Source organism: Balaenoptera physalus, assembly GCF_965194825.1.
Source record: "Balaenoptera physalus genome assembly, chromosome: 7".
Taxonomy (NCBI): Eukaryota; Metazoa; Chordata; class Mammalia; order Artiodactyla; family Balaenopteridae; genus Balaenoptera; species Balaenoptera physalus.
The window spans coordinates 33,754,882-33,768,512 of record NC_138886.1 but is presented as its reverse complement, the minus strand read 5'-3'; the positions used below and the strand labels follow the sequence as shown (position 1 = coordinate 33,768,512).

The 13,631-nt window shown below is 43.0% G+C and overlaps 1 protein-coding gene across 1 annotated transcript in view; it reads right to left on the bottom strand.

The window, feature by feature from the left end:
* The window catches only part of CORO2A (coronin 2A), a 57,249-nt gene that overhangs the window by 16,984 nt on the left and 26,634 nt on the right, over positions 1-13,631 (bottom strand). Inside the window, 1 exon segment of the mRNA XM_082468681.1 lies at positions 9,165-9,365. Coding sequence (XP_082324807.1) covers positions 9,165-9,365 — 201 coding nt within the window.

Genomic DNA, 13,631 nt, shown 5'->3' with positions numbered 1-13,631 from the left:
AAACGTCAGGGGAAAAAAGGGGATGGATGAAGCAAGAGTGGCAAAGTCTTCAAGATTCTAGAATCTGAGTATGAAGAGTTCATTATATTGTTTTTAACCTACCTTTGGGTTTGAAAGTTTTTCCTAATAATAAAAAAGAACTAGAATAGAGCCTAGCTGCTGAAAATGTAGTTTGTAAACCAGCAGCATTGGCATCACCTGGGAATAGAGATGCCAGATTTAGCAAATAAAAATAGAGGCTACCTAGTAAAATTTGAATTTCAGATAAACAGCAAAGAACTTTTTAGGAGAAGTATGTTCCATGTAATATTTTGCTTATGCTATAAAATTATTTGTGAAAATATCTTGGCAGTTTCTTATAGAACTGAACATGTAACTACTTTATGATCCAGGGATTGCACTCCTAGGCATTTATCCCAGAAAAATGAACTTACTTATGTTCACACAGAAACCTGTACACACAAATGAAACTTCAGTTCCACAATAGACCATTCTTGTATATGTATGTATGTTTTCTAATTAATATTTTTATATTGCTATGTTTATTCTACTTCTTGAATTGATTCCTTTTAGGTATAAATTCTCTTCCTTCTCCCCTCTGATGTTTTGTTAGTGATATTCATGATACAATAAATTCAAATAATATTAAAAAAAAAAAAAAAGAAACCTGTACACAAATGCTTATAGCAGCTTCATTCCTAACAGCTCCAAACTGGAAACAGTCCAGATGACCTTCAACAGTGAATGGTTCGACAAACTGTGTGCAACCACACCACAGAATACTACTCAGCAATAAAAAAGAATGAGCAGTTGATACACACAACAACCTCGATGAATCTCTAGAGAATTATACTGAGTAAAAGCAGTCAAGTGCAAAAGGCTACATACTGTATGGTTCCATTTGTATGACATTCTTAAAATGGCAAAAGTATAGAAATGGAGAACAGATTTGTTCAATTGATGAAAATTTATAAGCGCCAACTGTGTGTGTCCAAAAGGTGATATATGGGTAAGCAAAGTACTGGTTCTTCCCCCCCCACCCCCCATTGCAAGTACATTAGGAGGTGCTACCAGAAAAACACAAGTGACTCTAATTCAAAGTACTCAGGGCATGACATCCTAAGAAAGGAATGTGTTGTAGAATATGTCATAAAAAGGAGAATGCTGTGGACATTTGGAGGAGGGATAAAAAGTGGCTCTTCATGAACATGGTACATATCTCCATTTACTTAGGGCATCTTCAATATTAGTCTTTCAATGATCCTCTGTAATTTCCTCCTAGTAAGTCTTTTTTTTTTTTAATTTATTTATTTTTGGCTGCGTTGGGTCTTCGTTGCTGCACGCGGGCTTTCTCTAGTTAGGGCGAGCGGGGGCTACTCTTCGTTGCAGTGCATGGGCTTCTCATTGTGGTGGCTTCTCTTGGTGCAGAGCACAGGCTCTAGGCACGCGGGCTTCAGTAGTTGTGGCACGCGGGCTCAGCAGTTGTGGCTCACGGGCTCTAGAGCACAGGCTCAGTAGTTGTGGCGCACGGGCTTAGTTGCTCCACAGCATGTGGGATCTTCCTGGACCAGGGCTCGAACCTGTGTCCCCTGCATTGGCAGGTGGATACTTAACCACTGTGCCACCAGGGAAGCCCTCGCCTAGTAAGTCTTGCTCATTTATTCTTAGGTATTCACTCTTCTCTTAGTCTACTGAAAATATTTACATTTTCTAAGCACTCTTGGTATGTAAAAATGCAATTCATTTTTGTATTCTGATTTTTTATCCAGCCACCTTCCAAACACTCATTTTTCTTTTTTTTTTTTTTTGCATACAGTTTATTTTGACAATCAAGATATGGCACAGTTCCATCACCCCCCAAAATACCTCCTGCTGCCCCTCTGTAGCCAACCCTTCCTCAACTCCAGCCACTGGCAACTAGTGGTCTGTTTTCCATCCCCATAGTTTTGCCTTTTCCAGAATGTCATATAAATAGATGCATACATATTTGTCCTTTTAAGTCTAGCTTCTTCCACTTAGCACGATGCATTTGAGATTCATCCTTGTTGTTGTAGGTGTCACTAGTTGTTCATTTTTTTTTGAATGTTTGAATTTTATTTTTTATTTTTTTATACATCAGGTTCTTATTAGTTATCTATTTTATACATATTAGTTTATATATGTCAATCCCAATCTCCCAATTCATCCCACCACCACCCCGCCTGCCACTTTCCCCCCTTGGTGTCCATACGTTTGTTCTCTACACCTGTGTCTCTATTTCTGTCCTGCAAACCGGTTCATCTGTACCATTTTTCTATGTTCCACATATATGCGTTAATATACAATATTTGTTTTTCTCTTTCTGACTTACTTCACTCTGTATGACAGTCTCTAGATCCATCCATGTCTCTACAAATGACCCAATTTCGTTCCTTTTTATGGCCGAGTAACATTCCATTGTATATATGTACCACATCTTCTTTATCCATTCGTCTGTCGATGGGCATTTAGGTTGCTTCCATGACCTGGCTATTGTAAATAGTGCTGCAATGAACATTGGGGTGCATGTGTCTTTTTGAATTATGGTTTTCTCTGGGTATATGCCCAGTAGTGGGATTGCTGGGTCATATGGTAATTCTATTTTTAGTTTTTTAAGGAACCTCCATACTGTTCTCCATAGTGGCTGTATCAATTTACATTCCCACCCACAGTGCAAGAGGGTTCCCTTTTCTCCACACCCTCTCCAGCATTTGTTGTTTGTAGATTTTCTGATGATGCCCATTCTAACTGATGTGAGGTGATACCTCATTGTAGTTTTGATTTGCATTTCTCTAATAATTAGTGATGTTGAGCATCTTTTCATGTGCTTCTTGGCCGTCTGTATGTCTTCTTTGGAGAAATGTCTATTTAGGTCTTCTGCCCATTTTTGGATTGGGTTGTTTGTTTTTTTAATATTGAGCTGCATGAGCTGTTTATATATTTTGGAGATTAATCCTTTGTCCATTGATTCATTTGCAAATATTTTCTCTCATTCTGAGGGTTGTCTTTTTGTGTTGTTTGTAGTTTCCTTTGCTTTGCAAAAGGTTTTAAGTTTCATTAGGTCCCATTTGTGTATTTTTGTTTTTATTTCCATTACTCTAGAAGGTGGATCAAAAAAGATCTTGCTGTGATTTATGTCAAAGAGTGTTCTTCCTATGTTTTCGTCTAAGAATTTTATAGTGTCCGGTCTTACATTTAGGTCTCTAATCCATTTTGAGTTTATTTTTAAACTAAAAAATATGGTGTATGGTGTTAGGGAGTGTTCTAATTTCATTCTTTTACATGTAGCTGTCCAGTTTTCCCAGCACCACGTACTGAAGAGACTGTCTTTTCTCCATTGTATATCCTTGCCTCCTTTGTCATAGATTAGTTGACCATAGGTGCGTGGGTTTATCTCTGGGCTTTCTATCCTGTTCCACTGATCTATATTTCTGTTTTTGTGCCAGTACCATATTGTCTTGATTACTGTAGCTTTGTAGTATAGTCTGAAGTCAGGCAGTCTGATTCCTTCAGCTCCGTTTTTTTCCCTCAAGACTGCTTTGGGGGCTTCCCTGGTGGCGCAGTGGTTGAGAATCTGCCTGCCAATGCAGGGGACACGGGTTCGAGCCCTGGTCTGGGAAGATCCCACATGCCGCAGAGCAACTGGGCCCGTGTGCCACAGTTACTGAGCCTGCGCGTCTGGAGCCTGTGCTCTGCAACAAGAGAGGCTGCAATAGTGAGAGGCCCGCGCACCACGATGAAGAGTGGCCCCCACTTGCCGCAACTAGAGAAAGCCCTAGCACAGAAACGAAGACCCAACACAGCCATAAATAAATAAACAAATAAATAAAAATTTTAAAAAAAGAAAAAAAGAAAAAAAAATAGACCATTGAGTGTTTAAAAAAAAAAAAAAAAAGACTGCTTTGGCTATTTGGGGTCTTTTGTGTCTCCATACAAATTTTAAGATGATTTGTCCTAGTTCTGTAAAAAAAATGCCACTGGTAATTTGATAGGGATTGCATTGAATCTGTAGATTGCTTTGGGTAGTATAGTCATTTTTGCAATATTGATTCTTCCAATCCAAGAACATGGTATAACTCTCCATCTGTTGGTATCATCTTTAATTTCTTTCATCAGTGTCTTATAGTTTTCTGAGTACAGGTCTTTTATCTCCTTAGGTAGGTTTATTCCTAGGTATTTTATTCTTTTTGTTGCAGTGGTGAATGGGATTGTTTCCTTTATTTCTCCTTCTGATCTTTCGTTGTTAGTGTATAGGAATGCAAGAGATTTCTGTGCATTAACTTTGTATCCTGCAACTTTACCAAATTCATTGATTAGCTCTAATAGTTTTCTGGTGGCATCTTTAGGATTCTCTATGTATATTATCATGTCATCTGCAGACAGTGACAGTTTTACTTCTTCTTTTCCAATTTGTATTCATTTTATTTCTTTTTCTTCTCTGATTGCTGTGGCTAGGACTTCCAAAACTATGTTGAATAATAGTGGTGAGAGTGGACATCCTTGTCTTGTTCCTCATCTTAGGGGAAACGCTTTCAGTTTTTCACCATTGAGAATGATGTTTGCTGTGGGTTTGTCATATATGGCCTTTATTATGTTGAGGTAGGTTGCTTCTATGCCCACTTTCTGGAGAGTTTTTATCATAAATGGGTGTTGAATTTTGCAAAAGCTTTTTCTGCATCTATTGAGATGATCATATGGTTTTTATTCTTCAATTTGTTAATATGGTGTATCACATTGATTGATTTGCGTATATTGAAGAATCCTTGCATTCCTGGGATAAATCCCAGTTCATCATGGTGTATGATCCTTTTAATGTGTTGTTCGATTCTGATTGCTAGTATTTTGTTGAGGATTTTTGCATCTATATTCATCAGTGATATTGGTCTGTAATTTTCTTTTTTTGTAGTATCTTTGTATGTCTGGTTTTGGTATCAGGGTGATGGTGGCCTCATAGAATAAGTTTGGGAGTGCCAAACACTCATTTTTCTAATAATTTGACTCCATGTTCTTTTGGTTTTCTATGTAGACAATCACATTAGTAAACAATGTGGTTTTACCTCTTCCTTTTCAATACTTATACCTTTAAGTTATTTTTCTAATCCTACTGTGCAGGCCAGCACCTTTTTGCTAAGTTTTGTTTTTTGTTTTTTTTTTGTTTTTTTTGGCCACGCCCTGGGATCTTAGCTCCCTGATCAGGGATTGGACCTGGGCCACGGCAATGAAGCGCAGAGTCCTAACCACTGGACCACTAGGGAATTCCCTAAAGGGATGTTTCTCACATTCCTTCTTTATGATCATGTTTGCACGATATTAACAAAGACATCAAATATCACCAATATCACCAATACTGGGACAAACTGATATCATGTGTTACATGATGTAATGAACTGAGGATACATCACTTGTTTAATACTCTTGCCAAAAATGTATACCATGAATCTAATCACAAGGAAACAATGGGACAAATCCAATTTTAGAAATGTCCTGCAGTATGGACACCAAGGGGGGAAAGCAGGGGGTGGGGTGGGGTGTGGCAGTGGTGGTGGTGGTGGGATGAACTGGGAGATTGGGATTGATATATATACACCAATATGTATAAAACAGATAACTAATTAAGAACCTGCTGTATAAAAATAAATAAATAAAAATTTTTTAAAATTGAAAAACAAAAGACAAAAAACAAAACAAACAAAAAGAGAAATGTCCTACAAAACAGTGGGCCTTAACTGCTTTGAAATGTCAATATAATGAAATAAAGTAGACTAAGAGATATGACAACTCAATATAATGCATGATCCTGAGTTAGATTCTGTATACACACATATGGAGAGAAAGATATAAAAAAAGATAAAAAGTAAATTTGGCAGAATGTTAACTATTGGTGAATCTAGGTCAAGGATAATCATATATTCAAGTATTTTTGCAACTTTTCTGTAGGGTTGAGATTCTTTCAAAACAAAAAGTTTAAACAATTCTGTTTCCTATATGTTAGTGAAATTCCCTTTTCCTAGTTTGCAAAGAATTTTTATCATGAATGGGTATTGCACTCTATCAAATGCTTTTTCTGCATTTATGGAGATGACTATATGGTTTTTCTCCCTTCATCTGCAACGTAATGATCTACATTTATAGGTTAACTAATATTAAACCACCCTTAGTTTCTGGAATAAATCCAACTTGCTCAGAATATATCTTTTTTTAATTCAATGCTAGATTTGATTAGCTAACAATTTTGCATTCATCTTCTTGAGTGATATTGGCTTGTAATTTTTCTTTCTTGATCTGTTCCTGTCTGGTCTTGGAATCAAGGTTACACTGGCCTCAGAACAAAAGGGGAGCAGTCCCTCTTTTCCTATTCTCTGGAAATGTTTGTAAAAGATTGGAATAATCAGTTCCTTGAAAGTTACATAGAAATTGTCTGTAAAACCACATGGACCTAGTGTCACCCTTACGTGTGTGTTTGTGTAAAATATAATATAAAAAAAGTGCATAAAATGTAAATGTTCAGCTTAATGAATTGTTGGAAAATAAATTTAAACATATAACTGCCATGAACTATTACTAGCACAAAGGAGACTCCCTGCTATGAAATACTTTCCAATAACTCCCTCCCTCCCCCAGGGGGTAACTATTATCCTGGCTATCCTCCCTTGCTTGCTTTTCTTTAAGATTTTTGTACCTACTTATGCATCCCTTAAAGTATAGTTTAATTTAGTCTGTTTTTAACTTTAGGTAATGACATTGTAATTTATTTGGTTTCTTCCCTTGACACTGTCTTTATGATTCATCCATGTGGTGGTATGTGTTTATATTTTGATCCTTTTCATAATTGTGTATATTCCACACTATGGATATACCGTAATTTATTTATTCAATTCTTGGACATTTGGGTTTTTGCAGTTTTTTTGATAACATGAACAATGCTCCCATGCATATTCTTGTGTTTGTGTTCTGGTGACATAAACACACAGTTCTGCATGGTAAATACCTAGGAGTGGAATCTCCAAGTCTGTGCATTTTCCTCTTTAATAGAAACTGTCACACTTTGTTCCAACACACGTGTGCCAGTTTACCTGCCACCAGAAGTGCCTGAGAGTTCAGAGGGCTCCGTGTCCTCATCATCACTCACTATTATTAGATTTTATATTTTTGCCAATCTGGTGGGTTGCAGTGGTATCTCACTGTGGTTTATTAACGAGGTTGAGCACTTTTTCAAATGTTTAGTAACCGTTTGGATTTTCTCTGCTATGAGATACCTGTTCATTTTTTTTTTCCCCTAGTCCATTTTATACATTCAGGAAATGAGCTCTTTGTCATGATTACTGTGCAAATATCCTTTCTCACTCTATGGCTGCCTTTTCCTTCTTCTGTTTTCTTTAAGAGGGATTTTTATTATGCAATTTTTAAAATAGTTAAAGGACCATTCAGGCTTTCTATTTCTACTTGAATCAGTCCTGACAAGTTACATTTTTTTGTAGGAATTTGTCCATATTGCCAACGTTTTTAAATATATTGTCATAAAACTGCTCAGATTAGTGTCTTATATTTTGAAGCTCTACTGATATTGCATTTTGTTTGTTTGTTTGTTCTTGGTGTTATTTGCACCTTCCCTCTTTTATTCTTGACCATCTCTCCAGAGGTCTGTCTATCAGTCTTTTCTAGGAACCAACTTTTGGCTCTTTTGATCCTCTTTAATTGATCTTTGATTCTCTTTCACTGATTTCTGATCTTTATTACCCCCTTCCTCAAACTTTCTTTGGGTTTACTCTGTTGTTCTTTCTCTAACTTCTTAGGTTGAATATTTAGTTGTTAATTTTACGCCTAATATAAGCATTAGTGCTATAAATTTCCCTTGAAGCACCACTTTCCCTGCATCCCATAAGTTTTGTGATGTATTTCATTCTCATTCATTTCCAAGTATTTTTAAATTTCTAAATGAATAGGCATTTAAAATTTATCTTTTGGGGCTTCCCTGGTGGAGCAGTGGTTGGGAGTCTGCCTGCCAATGCAGGGGACACGGGTTCGAGCCCTGGTCTGGGAAGATCCCACATGCCGCGGAACAACTGGGCCGGGAGCCACAATTGCTGAGCCTGCACGTCTGGAGCCTGTGCTGCGCAACAAGAGAGACCGCGACAGTGAGAGGCCCGCGCACCGCGATGAAGAGTGGCCCCCGCTTGCCGCAACTAGAGAAAGCCCTCGCACAGAAATGAAGACCCAACACAGCCATAAATAAATAAATAAATAAAAATTAAAAAATAAACAGGAGCTGTTGTTTTAAAAAAAAAAATTTTATCTTTTGTTATTGACTTCTAACTCAATTGCATTGGGATCAGAAAACCTGATCTATGAGATTCCAATTTATATTTGTGATTTTAACTTCTAAAAGGGGTTCTAAGCCTGTTTGTTTTTTCAGCAGATGCTTACTCATGGGGGCTTACATGCTTGGTGTTCTCAGTTGATGAATTTCCCTGATCTTAATCTCTGGGGATCCTGTTCACATTGGAAATGCTTTCCTCTGGAAAAACCTTCTACCTGCTTCTGCTGCAAACCAGAGGCACTACCAAGCCCGGATCCCTCTAGCCCCTTCAGAGATTCTACCTCAAGGCAGAAACTCAGGATTCTGAAAAGATCTGCTATTAAGTTAGTCTATATGAAACCACCATTTTGGGGGTCAAAAACTGTTAAATATCAGCAATTGCATATGGCCCAACTTACACCGTCAACCTTTGCCGCAGGACAAGCCTGTTCTTCCTGTTCACTTGCTGCTTACCTCTCCTACTTAAATTTCGGCTCAAGGTTTTTTTCCTTTCTTGGAGAGAGGAGGAGGCTTTGGAGATTTCCCCGGCAATGCATTAAGAATTAAATGTTATTCATGAATGAATTACTTTGCAGTGGGGTGGAGGGGAGGTCCTACGAGTCCTAAACAACTGCTAGAAGCTGAAATCCCAGGAGAGGTATACTTTTTCAATGAGAAAACCAAGACTCAAAGGGGTGAAATGACTTATTCATGGTCACATGGCTGGTAACAGGCAGGGCTAGGACTTGAACCCACATATGGAACCAAAACTGAGGCTCTTTCTACTCTCCCTCTGTCCTGCGCTGCCTCCAGAGAGCTATTTGGGCCTGAGCTTAGCAGGCATCCTTACCTGGTGCAAGGGGATGACGAGGAAGGCCCCCCCACCAGCACACTCAGTCACGACTGCAATGAAGTGGGGGTTCACAGCACAGAAATGATTGTCGTGGACGCTGCGGGTGATGGGCACGGAGTCGTAGCAGTTCTCCTTGCTGGCTGGTTTGCCAAAGACATGGCGGAACTTGGAGCTCCGGTACTGGGGGTGCCATGACATCTGCAGGAGACAAATGGGACAGAAGGGCTGTGAGGCTCGCAACCTGACAGCAGGACACACAGAGTCCCACCTGGAGAGGACATAAGAGGGCAGGACCAGGACAGCGGTCAGTTCTATGAGGACAGTGACGTGCTATGAAGGGCACCCAGGTGAACAGGCTATAATTGTGGCTACTTCCAGGGACCTGGTGAGATGGCATATAACTACTGCTGACCTGTTTGCTTTTCATCCCTTCGTGTGCAAAAACAAACAGGTAGAAAAACCGTAGAGAGAACTCATCCCGTTCCCTCCCCTATCCAGCACCTCACCAGACAGACCAGCCTCCCCACCCAGCTCAGCCCAGCTAAGTGGGAAATATTGTGTCCTCTTGAGCCGGCCTGCCCAGGCTCCAATTCCAGCTCTGTGCTTGCCAGCTGGGTGGGCAAAGGACTTAACTTCTAAAGTCTCAGTTTCCTCATCTGTAAAATGAGGATAAAGAAAGTATCTGTCTCATAGACTTGTCATGAGGATGAAATGAGATGATACACTAAGATCCTTTGCTCAACAGTAATAATTACTACCACTATTATCATCCAGGCATCTTGACCTTCCCTCATTCCTCATCCGGCCTTGTATTTGTTCACTCAATATTTACTGAGTACCACCTGTGCCAGGCACTGGGGGTCTGGAGAGAGCAAGCCTGAGCCCAGCCTTACAGGAGTGAAGAGTCCTATGAGTGAGGACATAAGTGGAGTCTGGGCCACTGGGACCCAGTGTGCTATAGGCAATAATGGACATTTGTACATGGCAGTCAGGGAGGGCTTCCCAGAGGAAGTGACACGTGAACTGTGATTTGAAGGATGAGAAAGAGCTGGCCATGTAGGCTGGACAAGGGTGAGCTGGGGGAGAAGGTGTCCCAGGCAGATGGAACAGCCTGAGCAAGGGCCCTGAGACAGAAGCGAACGTGGAATGTTTGGGAAACTACATGTGGTTTGGTAAGATTAGTAAGGAGATGCTAAAAAATATATATATATATTCACACACACACACATATACATGTAAACTGGAAGATGTGAATGAGGAGAACACGAGCTGGAGGGGTGAGCAGGGCTAGATCATGAATGGCTTGTAAGAGGGTCTAGGGCTCATTAGTGGCCAAATATATGATATCATGTGGCCTCCTCTTGGCCCTGCTGCTGATCAGTTCAAACCCCCTCCCCTCAGTCTTGCTGACCCACTGGGCCCTCCCATCTACGCTCCCCATGCAGCCAGAGGGATTGTTCTGGACACCAAACCTGGCTGTATTCCTCCCTCCCTGGCCCCCACCTTAGATCACCCTTCAATGCTCCCCATTCACTGCTGCCCTACAGGATCAAGGCCAAACTCAGCTTGGGTCCCACCCCATATCCCAAGATTTCACTTTTTCTTGCTCATCTTCTAAACGACTCCTTCCAGACAAAGAACACCACACAACTTCCCTGGTACCTGTTCCTGCATTTCCAGTCCTCTGGGCCTTCACCCTTGCCTTTCCCTCTGCTTGGCTTGCTCTTCCCAGCCCACTGTTGTCTGTACCCATCACTATGAGTCCAAACCCTTCCTTCCCCCAGCTCCCAGGTGCCCTCCCTTTACACAGCACCAGGTACCCATCAGCCTCGTGGCGGCAGGTCTGTCCTGTGAAGCTCAGACATTTCAACCTTCCTTTAGGGAGCTTTGCCCAAAACCCTGGCTGCATTTGCCAGAGCTACAGGAAGTAGCACAGAACGCAGGGACTGCCTAACAATGCCCATCCAATCCCAGAAAGGATGTAAGAAGCCTTACAGAAATAGAGAAAACACAGATAGAAGGAAATAAAAAAAGCTGTGGTGAGGAAATGGGGACAGAAAGAAAATGCAGGAACAAAAAGAGATCACCTGAAATGTAGGGGGAGTCAAGCTATGATTGTGTGCTGCCAGGACCAGCACACAGGGGAGGTTTTGCGTCGGAGCTTCCTAGTGGTCAATTCGACAAGGGAAACAGAATCAGAAAGGGATTTACTCAGTGTCTGTAAGATAAATGCCTCCACTTGCTAAGGAGCAGCACAGCTTTTCTCTGCACTGAGCCCTGAGAGAAACAGGTCCTAAGGATCATCTAAGGAAAGAAGAGCAAGGATAATGATCTCCCTGGGGTCTTGGCAATTAGTGGCAGCTGAGGAGTTGCCTGGGGCCTGGGCTGCGGGTGGGAAAGTAGGGGGCAAGTCAGCAGGCTCAGCTCCTGGGCCCCCACCCCTGCCTTGCCTTGAGCAGCAGTTGGGGGTCAGGGTGGGGGGCATCTGTCTGTGGCCCACAGTGATGCTCACCAGACACTCCATTGCTCCCCTCACATCCCAGCCTCCTTGCAGTTAGGCAGCCACTATTAGTCCTAGCTAGTGGATCATGGGTGGAAGTGATGTGTGCCACTTCCAGGCTGAAGCATGTAAGACCTGCCGGTGACCCTCCAGAACTCTCGTCCTTGGCTGGAGGGATGAGGAGGCCACACGTTCCAGATGGTGCAGCTTCCATCTTCCTGGGTCCCCAAGGGACTGTGTGAACAGGGCACCTTGCCCCAAATTGACTCATATAGCATGACAGAGAATTAAACTTGTAGAGTGAACCACAGAGAAATAGTGGGGATACTTGTCACAGAGCATAAGCCTACCTGTCCTGACTAACACATTGCCCCAGGCAGTCCCAACCGATGGTAGACAGGCAATGGCTGCCTGTGCTTGGTGTGGCCAGGGCACAGGAGCCTGCAGTGAAGAGGTGGGCAAGCAGGCAGGACCCAGATCCCCTCAGGAGCCGTGTGAAAGGACTTGGACTCTGAGGGCAATGGGAGCTGCTGCAGGGGTTACAGCAGGGGAGGGGGAGGACCAGTTTTCGCTTTTAGGTGGATTCCTCTGATTGCTGAGGTAATCATGACAGTCGCCTGGGCTGAAGCAGGGCAGAGGGGATGGAGAGGATGGGATGTGTTAGTGAAAAACATGGGAGGGGGATAAAGCAGCCTTGGTGCTGTGCCCATGGTGGGCTGTGGGGTGAGGGGGCCAGTCATGGCTGCTGAAATCAACATGACCTGGCCAGCATCAATAGTCCTGGCCCCTCTGGCCACTCCCAGCGCTCTCCCTTCACACCTGGCGGACGGCTCTGGTTCCAGGTTCAGGGTCAGGGGCCATAAGAGGCCTGGGCAATGCTCTCCTGGAGCTCACAGTCACCTCCATGGCAATAACAACTCTTAGTCTTGGGTGCTTGCTATGTGCCAGGCTCCGTTCCAAGTGCTTCCCCTGTATGAACTTAGGTGCTACCTTGCTCCCTGTTACAGATGCAGGGGTTGAGGCAGAAAAGTGAAGCAACCTTCCTGACGTCACACAGCTAAGAGGTGGTGCAGCTCTGTCTCTGGAGCCCTCAGCTCCAGATAATGATGACGAAAGCTCTTTCACACTCATTAGACCCTGGATCCTACCTCAGCCCCCAAGGGGAAGTGTCATGACCATTATTGCCCCTACTTCACAGAAAAGGAAAACGAGGCTCAGTAAACCAAGTGGACGTCCTCTGGCAAAGGGGCTATTGGCCTCCACTGATGAGGCCGGCCAGCCTCTGAGCAGCGTTCGACCCCTGTGCCGAACTCCTCTCCCCCATCCCACCCCACCTGGCTCCAACACCTTACCTCCACTGCCAAGGTTCTTCCAGACTTGTAGCCATGAGGGAAACTTACAGAAGTGGGTGGGTGGCACCAAGCCTGGTGGGCCGTCTCTCCCTTTGCCCCAGGTATAGGACTGTGCATGCATATATGTGGGTGAAGTTTGTGCAAATGTGTGTGCACTGTGTGTATAAGTCTGTGTGTGAACACTGCACTGATCAGGGTGTTCCTACGTGCTCGTGTACCCCTGTGGGTGGGTGTGTACCTGTGCATCTGTTTGGGTGTTTGTGTCTGTGCATGTACTGCACGTGCGTGCCTGTGTTTATCAGTGCATGAATGAGTTTAAGGACTCAGCAATTCAGAGAGCAGGAGTTTTACTTTCCCCACAAGCAGGCACTTGCCTGAAAATGAGGACCATAGCGGGCCTTTAGCACTGTGAGGCCCTCGCCCATGGGCTGGGCCAGAACACCGATCCGGGCCAGGTTTACCCCACGCCACTTGTCCTATCCTGCCCGGTCCCATCCAGCTGGGCCCACGTCAAAGCCACAGCAGGTCTTCTTAGGCGTAGCGGGCCAGCCCACTAGGGCACAAAGCAGGGGGTGGCACCCATTCTGGCTGCTGCTATCCCAAAGGTGCTTA